This window comes from Nyctereutes procyonoides, unplaced genomic scaffold (genome assembly GCF_905146905.1).
Source record: "Nyctereutes procyonoides isolate TBG_1078 unplaced genomic scaffold, NYPRO_anot_genome, whole genome shotgun sequence".
NCBI lineage: Eukaryota > Metazoa > Chordata > Mammalia > Carnivora > Canidae > Nyctereutes > Nyctereutes procyonoides.
The window spans coordinates 32,194,361-32,210,235 of NW_026575159.1; the positions used below are offsets into that span (position 1 = coordinate 32,194,361).

General features: G+C 64.2%; 1 protein-coding gene across 2 annotated transcripts; it reads left to right on the forward strand.

Moving 5' to 3' along the window:
• The first annotated feature begins 7,485 nt into the window (after window positions 1-7,485).
• Window positions 7,486-15,141, forward strand: LOC129502591 (cytochrome P450 11B1, mitochondrial-like). Of its 2 annotated transcripts, XM_055314313.1 has the most exons (9): window positions 7,486-7,724; window positions 8,119-8,274; window positions 11,902-12,101; window positions 12,225-12,428; window positions 12,709-12,863; window positions 13,855-14,021; window positions 14,462-14,540; window positions 14,635-14,832; window positions 15,028-15,141. In XM_055314313.1, the coding sequence occupies exons 1-9, from the start codon at window positions 7,486-7,488 to the stop codon at window positions 15,139-15,141; spliced, it is 1,512 nt and encodes a 503-aa protein (XP_055170288.1). The 2 variants fall into 2 exon arrangements, with proteins under 2 accessions (XP_055170288.1, XP_055170289.1); XM_055314314.1 differs by lacking the exon at window positions 14,635-14,832.
• The last annotated feature ends 734 nt before the right edge of the window (window positions 15,142-15,875 follow it).

A 15,875-nucleotide genomic window follows, 5' to 3' on the forward strand; every position in this document is an offset into this window, starting at 1 on the left:
TGCGGGCTCCTGTCGGGAGGCGCAGCGCGGCTCCCCTTCCCGGGCCCTCGCCGCCCTCTGCCTGGCTCCGTGCGCCGCGTTCCTTCAAGGTTGCACCTCGACTGCCGCCGTGTGCACGTGCCGGGGTGGGTGATGGGCGCGTGTGTGGGCCTCTCGGTTTCGGCCGTGGCACCCGGCGTGTTGGCTCCGCTTCACCGTCGTCACGGAGGAGCGCTGCAAAGCCCTTGACGGTTAAGGTGCCGCTCGACTACAGGGGGTTCTTCTGAGCCCTTCTCTGCTCCTCCCCGGGCCTTGCAACGCCGTGTGTTGCTCAGGAGCACGGCCCGCACGCTAGGGGTGATCTGCGTTCTCATTTTCCGTCTTGGCGTCGCTCTGGGGAGATGGCTCGTGACTTGGCTTCAGGCTCCCCGGGTCCCTGTGGCTGTGAGTCCACTGAGGCGCGGTCGGCAGCGTTGCCCGTGTCCGCCACGGTGGTTGTGAGCTCCAGACCTCGCTGTGACTCGCAGACCTTCCGTCTGCACACCCACGGTACATAGGTTCTCCCGCGTCGTCTGCTTTCTTTTCCTTGGCGCCCTGCGGGTCCCGATCTTGGTCCCTTCCCGTCCCTTGTCCCGTGACGGGGACGTCTCTGTTGCAGAGGTCTTGTCCTCCCGCTGCCTTGGTCTCTGGAAGCTGTTTCCCTGGCTCTGGGCTCGCCTGGTCTTCCGGCTGCCGGCGGGCCGGCGGTGGGCGTTAACAGGCCGTGGGGGAGACGGGCCCTGAGCGTGAGGCTTCGCGTGCCGGGCCCTGGGACCGGGACTCCGTGGGATGTCAGCTGTAGCTCTAGTGCCCTTAGGTGTCCCGTCCCCGAGCGAGCTGGTTTGTGCGTCCGGTTTCGGCTCGCATCTTGCCCAGGTCTCGCTCCCAGGACGGAGGGTGTGTTCTGTGGCACTCGCGGCTGCTGTCCTTTCGAAAGAAGAAGAAAGGGCTTGGTGGCCAAGTGCCCGAGGCTGGTCGTGGGCTCCTGGGCGCGGGGGACTCCCGGGCACTGCCGTTCACAGCCCGCCTCCAGCGCTTGGGCACAATTGCATGTGAGCGCTGCTCCCGGCCTCAGGCTCCGGCAGCTTCTGCTGCAGGTAAGGGGCTTTCGGGGCTCGTCGTGGGGTGCACCTCGCTCGCGGGATTGGGCGCTGTCAGTTCTGTGACCCCAGTTCTCCGAGGGGCCTAGAGCTGTGGTTGATTTTCAGTTTGGCAAGTGTTTTCTTCTGGCAACGATGGTGCCCAGCTGCCAACGGGTAGGGCTCCATGCTTCCGCCTGCCGCCTCCTGGGGGGGGGGAGGGTGTCATGGAAGTAAGGAAGGGACCTGGAGACAGGAGAGGGGGACAGGCTCACTGCCTGCAAACGGCCATGATTCATCGGGTGACCAGGAAGGACACGGCTCTGTGGGGAAGTGACAAACGGGGAGAAGGAAAGTTGTTTCAAAAGATCTACCTGTGAAGGTAAAACCGCAACAAAATACAGAATTGAGTTATCAAAAGAAACGTTCAAAAGAACAGGGTCAGGGACGCCTGGGTGGCTCAGCGGTTGGACATCCTGCCTTAGGCTCAGGTCGTGATCCCAGGTCTGGGGATCGAGGCGCGCGTCGGGCTCCCTGCAGGACCTGCTTCTCTCTCTGCCTGTGTTTCTGCTTCTCTGTGTGTGTCTCATGAACAGTTAAATAAAATCTCAAAGAAATAATAAAATAAAGAAGAGCAGGGGCAGCGCGTCACCTACAGAGCCAGCCACTGCGTGTATTAGGATCAGTAGGGTGAGAACCCCCACGTGGAGAGTGTCTCTGAGGGAGTCGACAACAGAGGACCCATCCTTTGAGGAAAGTCCGTGGCTTCACTTTCTGGTGCCGCGGTTTGGCACGTGGGGCCGGGCCTGGATAGCTGCTGTGCTGGGGGCGGGGGTGGTGTCAGGGGGCAGGGCTGGGAGTGGTCGGGTTGGGGCCGGACCCGGGAACTGGTTGGCGTGGACGGTCAGGCATATACCGGCTTGCCAGGCCAGGGGATGCGCCAGGAGGTGCCCGCTGTCCCGGGAAGAGCACCCGGCCTCCCATGGCCCTGGGGGTGGTGGACACGGAGGCAGCCAAGCGTAACCTTGGGTCCCAGAGCTGACCACGTATGCCCGCTCCTTGCGTCCAGGCCCAGGCACCGCAGGAAATGATGATCCTCTTGGCTTTGCTCCTGCTCGTGGACCTGCCGAGGGTGGAGACAAATGTCACCGTGTCAGGAACAGAGGGTAAGGCTGGGTCCCTCGCCTCCTGGCTGTGAGGAGGCAGGCCAGGATGAGTCTGGGACACGGGGTGGCCACCCGGCCAGACGCCCCCCATGGCCCCAGCAGGTCTGGACGGGAAGAGCACAGGCAGCTGGGAGCAAAACAGCGTCGGGAGAGCGGCCCGCAGATAGGGACGCCTGATGGGGCAGCCTCTTAGTTGGGGCCCCCGGCCAAGGGCGGGCAGTCGTAGGCGTGGCCAGGATCCCGACGTCCTCCCCAGAACCCCATGGTCCCCGCGGTGTCCCCTCACACTGTCTTCCTGGGAGCCGTTGGGGGAGCCAGGCCCGGCCTGGTCCTTCTGGGACCTCCAGCGCTGTCTCAGAGGACTGGCACCGCCGTGAGAGGGTGACCGGCTCTCTCCCGGGAGTAGGTACTGTCCTCATAGAGACCCAACAGTGGGCAACGGCACGGGGGTCAGGGTGCAGGCCCTGGGGGTCGAGGGGGGTGCAGCGGGTGCTGGAGGGGTTAGCTGGGCCGGGAGGCCAGTGGGGAGGGCCTGCGAGAGCAGACGGCCAGTCTCCCGAGCCGCTGAGCGTGAGACGCCAGGCGTGTGAGTGTGGGGAGCATGCTTGTGCGGGAAGGCGTGCGTGCACAGGCTGCGGTGAGGCTGTGCAGGTGCAGTGCTGTGTGTGTGTGTGTGTGTGTGTGGCCGTGCCTGGTGTCCGGGTGTGGGTCAGCCAGGGGGAGGCGGAGGGAACCCCAGGAGAGAAGCCCAAGGACTCGGGACCCACTGGTTCGGTCATGTAGAGGAGGGAGTCGTTGGTGGGTGTTCACCTCATAGGACTGGAGACTGGAACCTTCCACTTCATGTTCATTTCCCCTTTCAGGCCTGCTGAGGTGTCATGTTTGCGAGAAGGAGCATAGTTTCAAATGCCAGAATCCAACAGAATGTCCGGAGGGTATACGCTTTTGTGCCTCTATTGCCCTAAGTGAGTATCTCAGTTCATTTTGGGGTTTGCTGGCAGATCAGTAATAACCTGCAGGAACTAGGGTGTGTCATGGTTTTCTCCTCAAGGAATAACTAATCAAAAGTCATGTTTAAAAAAATTGGAGTAAAAAAAAAAAAATTGGAGAACAAGATCCTGTGACCAGGACTGGAAGGAAGCAGGTGGCTGAGGAGACCAGCTTGAGGAGGACCAGGCCGACCCGGGCTGACCCCCAGGAGTGGGACAAGAGAAAATAGTGGGTGTAGGAAGAAAGCAGTAGAGTGTATTTGTGTCCGTTTTTTTTTTTTTTTTCTAAGCATTTACTTAAGTACCCGGGAGAGGGAGAGGGAGAGAAAGCCCAGGCGGTGGGTGCACCTGGGCAGGGGCACAGGGAGAGAGTCCCAAGCCGACTCTGCTGAGCCTGGAGCCCGACACGGGGCCCGACCTCACGACGCCGAAATCAGGAGCTGAGTCGAAACAGAGTCAGACGCTCAACCATCTGAGCCGCCCGGCGGCCTGCCTGTACTCATTTTTGAATGAACGATGTGTTAATGGTGTCCCCCGTCCCTCAGAGAGTAGCTTTTGTGAGAGCCACCGAGTAGGGCCGTGGGCTGCTGTATGTTCTGGAAGGAATGCGTGTGCGGGAAGATGTGTGGAGACCATCGCTCAGTCGCATGTGAATCACCCAAGAGCCTCTGGCCACACGAAGCCCTTCCCCCCAAAGAGGAGTCTGGAGACCGGCACCCCAGGGCCTGGTCAGGTCAGGGCTCCCCAGATCAGAGACAACCTGGCAGCCGCTCTGGGAGGGCCCGCGCACATGCCCCGAATCGTGAGGGGTGCTGAGTGGAGGCTGAGGACTCGCGCCAGCCCCGCACAGACCTCACAGGGTCCTGGGGGGACGCGATGAGCACGAGGAACTGCCGATGAGGTGAAGCCAGAAGAGGGCCCCGCAGCCAGTGCCGACCCTGCTGCCCGTGCAGGTGCACGGCGACAGCGCTGGCTCCCGGGCCCTGGGTGGCGGCTTCTCCAGAGGCCAGCACTGAGCCCCGGGCAGTGGCGAGGATGGGCAAGAGTCCGAGCTCTCACGTGTGCCCGGGGTTTCAGAGGCCTGTGCACCTGGTAGTGTGAAGCTGAGGCCCAGGAGCCGGTAAGTTCCCAAAAGGAGAGCCCAGGCCCAGGCTCCCGGTGGGCGTGGACAGGCCGGGGTGGGGGCGCCTCTCGAGGCCACTCTGCAGCCAAGCCCCCCCCGCCCCCCGGAAGCACTCTGATCACAGAGGCCTGAGCCGCTCTGCATGGGCGGTGGCTCCAGATCCCCCCCTTCCTGGATTGAGGGGCCTCTTTAACCAGGAGCCTCTGAGCAGGGGCACCCGAAGGGGGTCAGGGCTGGGTGGGTATAGGCAGGAGGTGCTCTGGGGGACCTGCTTTCGATTCACGGCATTCATTTCTCTCTTTATGGTTGTTAGGAATATTTGCCCGTTACTACTATGTGTCAAAGCAGTGTGTTCGTTATTGCCCAATGAGTTCATCGAATCCTGCCAAAGAAAGGTCATTCATACTTCTGAAGCCGACACCGTTCCTCTACGTGAGATGCTGCGTGAGGGCCTTGTGTAATACCGACTCTCCAGAGCTCAATGAGACCGAAGCAAATTATTACAGAGAAAGCGGGAGAGCGAGCGACTTGAGGAGCAGCAGTGTCTGGCTGGTGCCCATCCTCATGCTGTCCCCGGGGCTCGCAGGCCTCAGGTTGCTGTGACCCACAGAGCATGGCTCAGGCCTGCCTTCTGCAGGTGGCACAAATGACGTGGACTCGCTGCTCATGCTTGGAACCTGTGGCATTAAACTTGTTTTTCGCCCACTGACTCACCGTCTGCCTGAGGGGGCCTTAGGACGGGGGCGGGGGGGGTGGCCCACACCCAGTTGGCCAGAGCCCACAGCCTGCCTTGGGGCGAGTCCAAACCCTCTGACAGTGATCCCACTGTGAGTGTGTCTCTTGGAGCACCAGCCTTGTCACTCTTGATTGCTGCCCCTCTTTCCTTCTCTTGGTCTTTGAGGGCATCGGTGCTGGAGGAGGGGAGCCCGAGGTTCCCCTGTGAAGAGTAGTGCTCGCATGCTTCTGGGCTTCCTTGGGAAGGCCCAGGGCCAGGAAGACAGGATGATGTGGGCTTGAGAGCCCCAGGAGGGAAGGAGTCCCTGGCATGGGGTTGGGCCATCATCCCGGGACAGCCCTCCTCTGATGGCGGCACCCCCATGCCTGCTCCCACTAGCTCCCCGACCCGGACTCCAGGATACGGAACATAGGGAATTCCATACAACGGACCTGGACCTGACCCGGCAAGCAGCACCAGTGTGTGGGCTCACAGGGTCGCCCCCGAGCATTCGTCCTACCTCTGCATCTGTCGTGGCCTTAGCTGGCCCCGGGAGGGCCTGGGCTGGCAATGTCGCTCTCGGGCCAGTCGAGCCTCGGCCGGGATGGCCCCTTCCTCCCACCCCCACCCCCAGCCCTGGCTCAGAGGACACCCCCCAAGGCCTGCCTTCCCCAGAGGAGGCCTCCAGGGAGGGCTTGCCAGGCCAGGGGGTCACAGGGAACAGCAGCCCCGACAGCCGCCTGCGTGCACACCAGCCAGGAGGCATCCTCTGCCGGCATCTCCGAGTGGGTGCCACTCCGTGGTTCCCCCGGGCAGCCCGCATCCCTGGAGGCAGACCGCGTGGGGACAGGAAAGCTGGCCCAGGGCGGAGAACAGCCCCGCGGAGGCCACAAGTGCCCCGGGCGGGTGTCACAGGACAGGTCGGGCAGTGGGAGTGTCCCGCATGGCGTGGGCCCGGGCCGGTGTGGCTCCTGCCTGCCTCTGTCGCCCGAGGACACATGCCCGTGCACCCTCCGGGGTGAGGCACAGTGCGCCTCTGCTTGCTGCCGGGGGTTTGGCACTTCTGACTCCTCGCCCGCCCCACCCGGGGACTCCCTCAGGGAGGGTCAGGAGCAGGGAGCCGCTGCCTTGAGGCCAATGGAAAACCGACTCAGATCCCACCGTCCCTGCTAAAACCCTCACGCGCCCTCCGACCTGCCTCCAGCCCGAGCTGGGGTGGCTGCCCCCATCTCCCGCTCCCCAAATGAGGGTCGGGGCTGCAGGCACAGCAGGGGAGGGCAGAGGAGCCAGGGCAGGGGAGGAGCGGCGTCTGACGCGGGGGTCGGGGGGTTGGGAGGAACCAGGGCCTGTGGCAAGTGGCAGTGGACGGGCCTCTGTCCCCTCTCTAAAATAGGAACCGTGACAGCGATAGCCACCTTGTGGGAATGCTGCCAGGTGTCAGGGAGATGCCCTGGCACCCCGAACCGTGGATCCACCCTCCAAGGGTCGGGAGCCCGAGCACACACCCCATCTTGACTCTATCCTTCCCCGCCTGGCCTGAGCTCACAGCCTGCAGCCCCGAGAGCACGCGTGCAGATGAGAGAGGAGGGCGTAGGCCCTGAGCACAGGCCCAGGCCCGCGGGCCACGCGAGGGCCACACCAGCTGTGCCCCCCTGCTTCCCTGCCGAGGAGGGGCTTGCCGGGCATCCTATCAGTGACCCTCGTGTCCTGGCCACTGGCTGCTCCTCAACTGAGCCTGCAGGCCAGACAGGCATATAGGGCCTCGGCCCCATCAGAGCCACCCTCAGTTGGCTCTCTGGATTTCCCCCGTTGCCCCCCCCTCCAGCCCCAACGCCCCGGCTCCGGCCCCAGCACCAAAAGCGCTCACTGGTGGGACCGAGCCAGCTTAAGGTTAGTGTCGGGGTCTCCTGCACCCAGCCTGAGGCCAGGGGGAGAGCAGTCCAAGAAGGCCTGTGGGTCGATGGGATGACGCGCTCCGCTCCTTCCTGCCCTGGTCCTCGTAGAGGGAGAGGAAAGTAGCCCAGGCCCCTGTCATCTCTTGAAAAGACAAGGACCCATCCATCTTGCTCCTTCCCCAACCCGGGAGGGGGCGAGGGCCCTACCCTGGCCAAGCCACCTGGGCCCCCGGGCCATACCCTGCACCTGCTCTCGACGCCCGGCCACCAGCAGGCCTTGCGCAAGTGGGAGTGAGGCGCCCATCCATCTCTTTCGGCCTCCTACTCCCCCTCCTCCCCCTCCTCCCCCTCCTCCTCCTCCTCCGCCGGCCCTGACCCCTGCGCCGGGTTTCCTGGCCTCGTCCAGGGACAGCTTCCCCCATGACGCGATCGAGTCGCCGCTCCAGGCCTCCGGGCGAGATAAAAGGACTGTGCTGACCGGGGGCGGAGGGAGCATCGGAATGGCCTTCAGGGCACAGGCGCGAGGGTGGCGGGCCGGGCCCTGGCTGGCCCTGAGCAGGGCACGCGCACTGGGCACCCGAGCCGCTCCGGCCCCCAGGGCGGTGCTGCCCTTCGAAGCCGTGCCCCGCTGTCCCGGCAACAAGTGGATGCGGGTGCTGCAGATCTGGAGGCAGCAGGGCTCTGAGAGCCTCCACCTGGAGATGCACCGCACCTTCCAGGAGCTGGGGCCCATTTTCAGGTAAAGCCTTCCTGCCCGCCTCGCTGGGAGCACCCTGCCTGGCTGTCCCTCCCGGCTCCTGAGTCCCCGTGGGTGCAGGGCGCTGCGTGTCCCCAGCGGCCGCCTGGGGGCTGAGCAGTGGCTGCTCCGTGCCCTTGACCCCGGACACCCGCCGGGGCTCTTGTGAGGCTGCAGGGCTCCCCGGACGGTGACCCGAAGGCAGAGGGCAGACGGCCGAGGGCGGACGGCCAAGCGAGAGAGGCTTCCCCGGTTAGACGGCGTAGGAGCCCGAGCTCGAGCCCCGTCCACGGCCCAGGAGGACGGAGAGGCCAACGGGAGCCAGGCCGGTGGCTCTGCAGGGGGAGCCCCAGGGAGGCCCCGGCCCCCCAGCAGGGCTCTGAGCTCTGTCCCTCAGGTATGACGTGGGAGGGACACACATGGTGCACGTGATGCTGCCCGAGGACGTGGAGAGGCTGCAGCGAGTGGAGAGCCCTCAGCCCTGGCGGCCGCCCCTGGACCCCTGGCTGGCCTACCGACAGCATCGTGGGCACAAATGCGGCGTGTTCCTGCTGTGAGCGCGAGTGGGGGGGCGGCGTGGGAGGGAGCCGGCAGCCTGCGAGCACCCGGCCCGAGGCCAGTGAGGGGTGGGGAGGCCCGCATGTCCCGGGGCTGGAGAGGGGCAGCAGGGCCACAGGTCAGCAGAGCAGGATGGCCGCTTCCACAAGGGAGCACCCACTCCACCCAGGCCTCTGTAGGTGGCCCGCCCGGGCAGGGTGGCCTTCTCCCTTCCTACAGGTCAGGAGGCCCAGGCCCGGGGGAGTGGAGTCACGGCCAGGTCCCCTTGGGAGTGTGTTCTGGGGCCTTGGGGCCCCCTGGGTCGGCAGCCCTTGGCCCCTGCCCCGTGGGCCCTGGGGTTAGCACAGGGAGCTCAGGAGGGCGAGGCCGGGGTGGGAGGAGGGCGGGCGGCAGAGGGAGGCGCCTTTGTTCAGAAGCTAAACTCTAGGTGGGAGGCCTGGGAGGCTATGAGCCCGCGTGTGCACCCTTGGGTGCGTGTGTGTGTGGTGGGTGTCTGCCCTGGTGTGTGAGTGGGCCCACAAGTATGCTCACTGGTTGGTGCTGTTTTAGGCGTGTGAATGCGTGTGTGTTTGCCCACGATGGCTGCCTTTGGCTTGTGCTCATGCCGCGGTGTGCGTGCTTGAGCGGTGTCTCCACGTGTTGGCATGTGTGCGCGCTTCTGCTCTTTGTGTGTGCACACGTGTGTGTGCGCTTTGGTACCGGCCTGCGTGCCCAAGAGTGTGTCATCTGCACATGTGTGCCCAGTTTTGAGCATCCAGGTGTGTCGTGGGCATGTGCAGGTGGGCATTGTGGGTGTGCTCACGCATGTCGTCTGTGTCAGCGTGCGAGTCTGCCCGGGGCCCGTGTGGCGTGTGCATCTCTCTGGGCGCCCGTGAGCGCGCGCGATCCTTGTCTCTATGTGCAGGCAGCCAGCCGTGGAAACGCTGCTTGTGCTCGCGTGTGCCTGAGAAGGCAGCTCCATCCACCAGACAGACGGACGGACTGACGTACAGCGCCCTGGAGCCGGACGTGCTGACGTGCTCGGGGCCCTGGTTTCCCCGGAGACCATCTGCTCTAATTACTGCTCAGCACCCACTTGGCCAGAACGCTCTCCTCCTCCTCCTCCTCTGCCTCCTTTGCTTCCTCTTACCTCCTCCTCCTCCCCCTCTGCCTCTCCTCCTCCTGCCCCCACTCATGCTCCTCCGCATGCTCCTGCACCTACTTTTCCGTCTCCTCCTTTTTCTCCTTCTCTTCTTCCTCCTCCTCCTCCTTGTCCTCCTCCTCTTCCTCCTCCCTGTTCTCCTTCCTCTCTTCCTCCTTCTCCTCCTTCTCCATGTCATCCTCCTCCTTCTGCTTCCTCTTCCTCTTCTCCTCCTCCTCCACATCTCCTCCTCCTCTTCCTCCTCCTTCTCCTCCTGCTTCTTCGTCTTCTTCTTCCTTCTCCTCCTTCTTCTTTTCCTTCTCCTCCTCTTCCTCTTCTCCTTCTGCTTCTCTTCCTCTCCTCCTCTTACACCTCCTCCTCCTCCTCATCTCATTCGGTTCCCACTTCTGCTTCCTCAACCTCTCCTCCTCCTTCCTCATCGTCTTCTTTTCCTCCTCCTCCTTCTCCTTCTTCATCATCTTCTTCTTTCACATAATCTTCCTCTTCTTCCTAATCGAAGCATACTTCATGACGCTGTTACATTAGTTTCAGGCAGACAACATAAGGACTCCACACGGCCATACGCTGCTCAGGGCTCATCACGACAAGTGTACTGTGGGTTCCCAGCCCGGTTTCCCCCGCCCCGGGCCCCTCCCCTCTGCCAACCAGCAGGGTGTTCTCTCTGCTTAAAACTTGCAATTTTGTCTGTCTCTTTCTCTTTCTTTCTTTTTCTTTCTTTCTTTGTTTTTTTCTTTCTCTCTTTTGTGTTGATGCATTGGCTTTGCCTCTTAAATTCCACAAATGACCGGAATCTTATGGTAATCTGTCTTTCTCTGACTATTGGCACTTAGCATCATACCCTCTAGATCCATCACGTTGTTGCAAATGGCGATATCTCATTCATTTTCATGGCTGAGTAATATTCCATCGTATATAAATGTCTGCCTCTCTCTCTAGCTTGCCCATCATAAACAGGGCTGCAAGAAACCTCAGCGTGCACGTATATTTTCCGCTGTGTGTTTTCATTTTCCTTGGGGAAACAGCCAGTAGTGGAACGATGTTTCACTTTTTTTTTTAAGATTTTATATATTTACTCATGAGAGACACAGGGAGAGAGAGGCAAAGACACAGGCAGAGGGAGAAGCAGGCTCCGCGCAAGGAGCCGATGTGGGACCCGACCAGGGACTCCAGGATCATGCCCTGGGCTGAAGGCAGGCGCTAAACTGCTGAGCTCCAGGGATCCCCTACTCTTGGCTCTTTGAGGACCCTCCCTACCATCCTGCAGGGCGGCTGCCCAGGCTGCATTCCCAACAGCAGTGCCCGAGGGCTCCCCTTTCTCCACAGCCTCACCAACATCTGTCCTGTCTTGCGGTTTGGGGCGGTGGCCGTGCTGATGGGTGTGAGGGGCTGTCTCACTCTAGTTGGGATCTGTGTTTCCCTGCCGATGGGTGACGAGGAGCATCTGCCTGTGTCTGTGGGCCAGCTCTGTGTCTTCCTTGGGAAAATGTCCATCCGGGCCTTCTGACGTTTTTCATTGGATCGTGTGTTTTCCAGGGTGCGGTTGCCTGAGTTCCTTACGTGTTTGGATATTGAGCTCATGGACGTGTCCTTTGCCAAAGTCTTGTCCCCCTCAGGAGCTTGCCCTCCTGCTTCTGTTGACGGTGTCCTTCGCTGGGCAAACACTTCCCCGTGGGTGAAGTTCTGATAATTTAATTTTGCTCTTCCTCCCCGTGCCTGAGGGGACCGCATCCAGAGAGATGCCTCAACGGCCCACGTCGGACACGGCCCTGGCCGTGCTGTCTTCTGGGAGGTCTATGGTTTCGGGTCTCGCACGGAGCTCTCTTGTCCATTCCGAGGGTAGTTGTGCGTGTGGTGTAGGAAGCCGGCTGGTGTCATTCTTCTGCCGGGTGCTGTCCGGGTGTCTGGGCACCGCCTGTTGAAGAGACTGTCCTCTGCCCATTGGATATTCCACCTCCTTCGTAGAGATCCATGGACCGCTCAGTCGTGGCCTCCTCTGGGCTTCCACTCAGCTCTCCTTGGTCTGTGCGCCTGCTTCCGTGCCGGCACCAGGCTGGACCGATCACTACACTCGGTAGTGTAGCCTCACACCTGGGATTGTGGGACCTGCAGCTCTGTGGTTCGTTCTCGAGGTCGCTTTGGCTTTCAAGGTCTTCCGGACTTCCATACATGTTTTAGCGTTATTTGTTCTCGTTCTGCGAAAAATGCTGTTAGTATCTGGATAAGGATATCGAACATGTGCGGGGCTCGGCCTCGCCTCGAGGGGAGCACGGGGGGCATGGAGGGTATCTGGACGCGGCACTCAAGGCCTCCGTGGGAGAAAGGGCTCTCCCTGGGGCCCAAGGGAGGGCAACCCACCCCTCGGGCCCTGCAGGCAGCCCCCCGCCCCACCCCTTCCCCTTGGAGACCAGGTCAATGGGGGACGGTGCGGGCCCAGCCCGGCGCTGATCTGCCTCCCCTGCAGCTCCTGTGTCTGCTCTACAGAAACGGGCCCGAGTGGCGCCTGAACCGACTGAAGCTGAACCCGGACGTGCTGTCGCCACAGGCCGTCCAGAAGTACATCCCCATGGTGGATGGGGTGGCCAGGGACTTCTCACAGGCCCTGAGGGCGAGAGTGCTGCAGAATGCCCGTGGGAGTCTGACCCTGGACATCCGGCCCAGCATCTTGTACTACACCGTAGAAGGTGTGCAGGTGCTGGGCTGGCTGGTGCCGGGGCGGGCTGGGCCCCAGCTGGGACCGTCCAGGGCCCTCAGCTGCCCTCGGGGCCCGCGGCTGCCCTGCGCTCAGCAGCATGCCTTGTCCACAGCCAGCAGTTTGGCCCTGTTCGGGGAGCGGCTGGGCCTGCTGGGCCCCAGCCCGAGTCCTGCCAGCCTGCACTTTCTCCAGGCCCTGGAGGCCATGCTGAGGTCCACGGCCCAGCTCCTGTACCTGCCGCGGGGCCTGTCGCGCTGGACAAGCGCCAGGGTGTGGAAGGAGCACTTTGAGTCCTGGGACTACATCGTCCAGTACGGTGAGGACCTGACACCGGCAGTGCCGCGGCACAGGGACCCGGGGCTGCCGTTCCAGCTCCCCGAGGCTGGGGGAGGGCTGCGGGAGGGCTGCGGCCCCAGCGGGGCGCTCGGGGCACCCTGGAGGCCCCCAGGAGCAGGCGGGGAGGCTGGGCCGGGCTGCGCTGGGCCCGAGCACCGGGCAGGAGCGGGTGGGCGAGGCGGTGCGGCGGGTCGTGGTGCAGGGCTGAGGCGGAGAGCCCCCCGGCCCCGGGCCCAGGCCCCTGTGTCTCCGGCCCACAGCCAACGAAGCCATCCAGAGGATCTACCAGGAGCTGGCCCTCGGCCGCCCGCAGCACTACAGCGGCATCGTTGGGGAGCTGCTGCTGCGCGCGGACCTGAGCCCGGAGGCCGTCAGGGCCAACTGCATCGAGCTCACCGCCGGGAGCGTGGACACGGTCAGGCCGGACCAGCCCTGCCCCAGTATACAGACGCCCGGTTCCAGGCAGCGCGTCCCCCCGCGCAGAGCAGCCCCCGCTCGCCCCTGTTCTGAGGCGACGGAAGGCTCTGATCTGAGGGCAGGGGAGGGCGCGGGGGCCGCCCCGCTGGGGAGCCGAGCCTGCCCCGTGTAGAGCGCAGGGGCCCCAGTGCCCTGCGGCAGCACACACCTCACACAGTCATCTGGGGCCTGGCCAAGGGGAGGACAGTGTGCTCATGAGGGGCCCCTCCCGGGGACAGGGACATGAGGCTCTCCTGGGACTTGCCCTGCAGGGGACAGGCTCAGGACAGAAAAGGCAGCTCCAGGCTGCAGCTGGTGGCACAGCAAGCAGATGGCAACCCAACAGGGGGATGGGGGTGGTGGTGGCAGTGGCAGTGGTGGAGGGGGAAGCAGACCCAGCCTTCCTCGGCCCACGTCCCGAGGTGCTGCCGTGGCCTGGGCACCCTGGCTCCTGAGCAGAGGCACCGACCCTGTGGGGGGAGAAACTAGCTGAGTGGAGCCCGAGGCCCAGCCAGACTTAGGGCCTGGGGCAGCCCATTGGTTTTGAGACCACGGGGTCAGGGCTGACCTGCCCCTCGGTGCCCAGGGGAGATCACCGCATGGGTGCCGACGTGCCACAGCCCTGGGGCCGAGGAGCAGCCTCCCTCCGGCACATGCACGCGTGCCCCTGAGCAGATGGAGCCCCCGAGGAGGGTGAGAGGCAGGCCCTCAAGTGGGTAGAGGAGGAGGCCTGGATCTTCTCTGAACTTGGACGGAGATTCCCGCGGGGATGCGAGGGCGGGGGATGAGGCGGGCTTTAGATCTTGAGGTGTCAGATCCCTGGGATCCGTCCTCCCCAGGGTGGAGAGGGAGAGGCCCATGCCCAGGGCAGACCGCCATCCTGGGGGGTGGTCCGGGCGTAGGCTCTTGGCCCAGCCCAGGGCTGAGCCCCACACTCGTGACTCCTGCAGACAGCCTACCCCTTGTGGATGACTCTGTTCGAGCTGGCTCGCAACCCTGACGTGCAGCACGCCCTGCGCCAGGAGAGCCGGGGGGCCCAGGCCGGCATCGCTGAGAATCCCCAGACAGCAGTCACAGAGCTGCCCCTGCTGCGGGCCGCCCTCAAGGAGACCCTGAGGTGGGTGTGGCAGCCCTGCACCCCCCACCCCCCAACCCCCAACCCCCTCTGACTGCCCCAGCCCCGCCATCTGGGTGGCGGTGCTCCGATCCTGGGGCTGAGGAGCAGCTTTGCCCACCATGCATCCCGGTACCTCCTCTTCCTCTCCCCGAAGGGATGGGGGTGCTTCTGCCTCCGTGATGCCACCTCGGTGCCCCCCTGGGAGCCATGCTTGGCCATGTCCTCCTCCTGAGGCTGCGCAGGGTGGCAGAGCTTCATCTGAGTTCAGGAGGTGCCAGGAACGAGCTGCTCGTGACCCAGGCCTCCCGGAGCCAGAAGCGACCCGACAGGGTGGCGGGAGGTCCCCTGGGCCGGCGCCCTTGTGCCAGGAGGGCCGCGGGAGGGAAGCCAGGGCCCCTGCGGACACAGCAGACAACCCTGTGGGATGCCCCTGTCCACAGGCTCTACCCTGTGGGTATCTCGGTGGACCGCCAGGTGGGCTCGGACGTGGTGCTGCAGAACTACCGCATCCCGGCGGGGGTGAGTGGGGCCCCACAGCCCCTCCAGCTGACGGCAAGCCCGGCTGACCTGTGGACCCCCGGGGCCGCTGACACTGCCCCTCCCCCGTCCGCAGACCTTGGTCAAGGTGCAGCTCTACTCCCTGGGTCGAAACCCCTGCGTGTTCGAGAGGCCCGAGCGCTATCATCCCCAGCGCTGGCTGGGCGTCCGGGGCTCCGGCACCAGGGCCCCCAGCCTGGCCTTCGGCTTTGGCGTGCGCCAGTGCCTGGGGCGGCGCCTGGCGGAGACCGAGATGCTGCTGCTGCTGCACCACGTGAGCGGCCCCGGGAGGCGCCACGCGCGGGGCCCGGCCTAGGGTGGGGGCTGGCGTGCAGGGCGGCCTGCTGGGAACCACTGGCTTCCCCTGGGCTGCAGCCAGCCCACGCACCGGGGGCCAGGCAGGCCATGCAGCCTGGGCCAGGACCCTGGGGTAAGAGACTGTCCGGGGACACCTGCGCCTCTGTCCTAGGTGCTCAACAACTTCCTGGTGGAGACCCTCACCCACGAGGACATCAAGATGGTCTACCGCTTCATAATGATGCCCTCCACCCTCCCCCTGCTCACCTTCCGGGCCATCCACTAGGGTGTTGCCCCGCTGTCGGGCCCCCACGCCACCAGCCCCACTGCCTGACCCCGGGCCAGCCCCGTTTGCCCCCTCGGGCCCTGCTTCCTGAGCCACACGGTGCAGCCAGCACCTTGCACAGAGGGTGAACGGGAGGATGCCTGGCGGCAGGCCCTGGTGTGTGCCCGGTGCCGCCAGCGCCCTCCCCGGCAGCGAGCACCCTCCGGGAGCCTTTGAGGCCCTGTCACCCCGACACTAGCCCCTGGGGCTTCGGATGTGCACACCCCACCCCCCGCCTCGCCTCACTGTCCAATCTCTTAGCCCCTGTGTCCTCTGCCCCTGAGGAGCTGCCAACCTCGGGTCCCCGTCCTGCTCGCTGCCATTTCAAGGGCCATACCCTGTGCCTGCAGTGCTCTCTCCCAGCCTAGAGCTGCAAGTGGGGCCGGTAGTTACCCCACCCCAGCCCCACCCCCACCCCGACCCCCACCCCCACCCGTTGTGCTCAGTCCACTTGGGCTCCTCCTGGCCCTGCGGGGCTCTGGGCTTATGGCGGAAGCCCCCGCCGAGGGCCTGCATGAGCGGGTCAGGGTCGCGTTGACTAGAACAACAGCCACCCAGGAGCTCACGGGGCTGACGGGCCGTGGAGACGACTCACCAAGCAGGGAGGATGGTGAAGTCTCTGACTGGCTGTGGGGTGACCTCGGAGAAACCTCTAGAAGCAGGCTTGGGGCACCCTCAGCCAGGCACAGCCACAC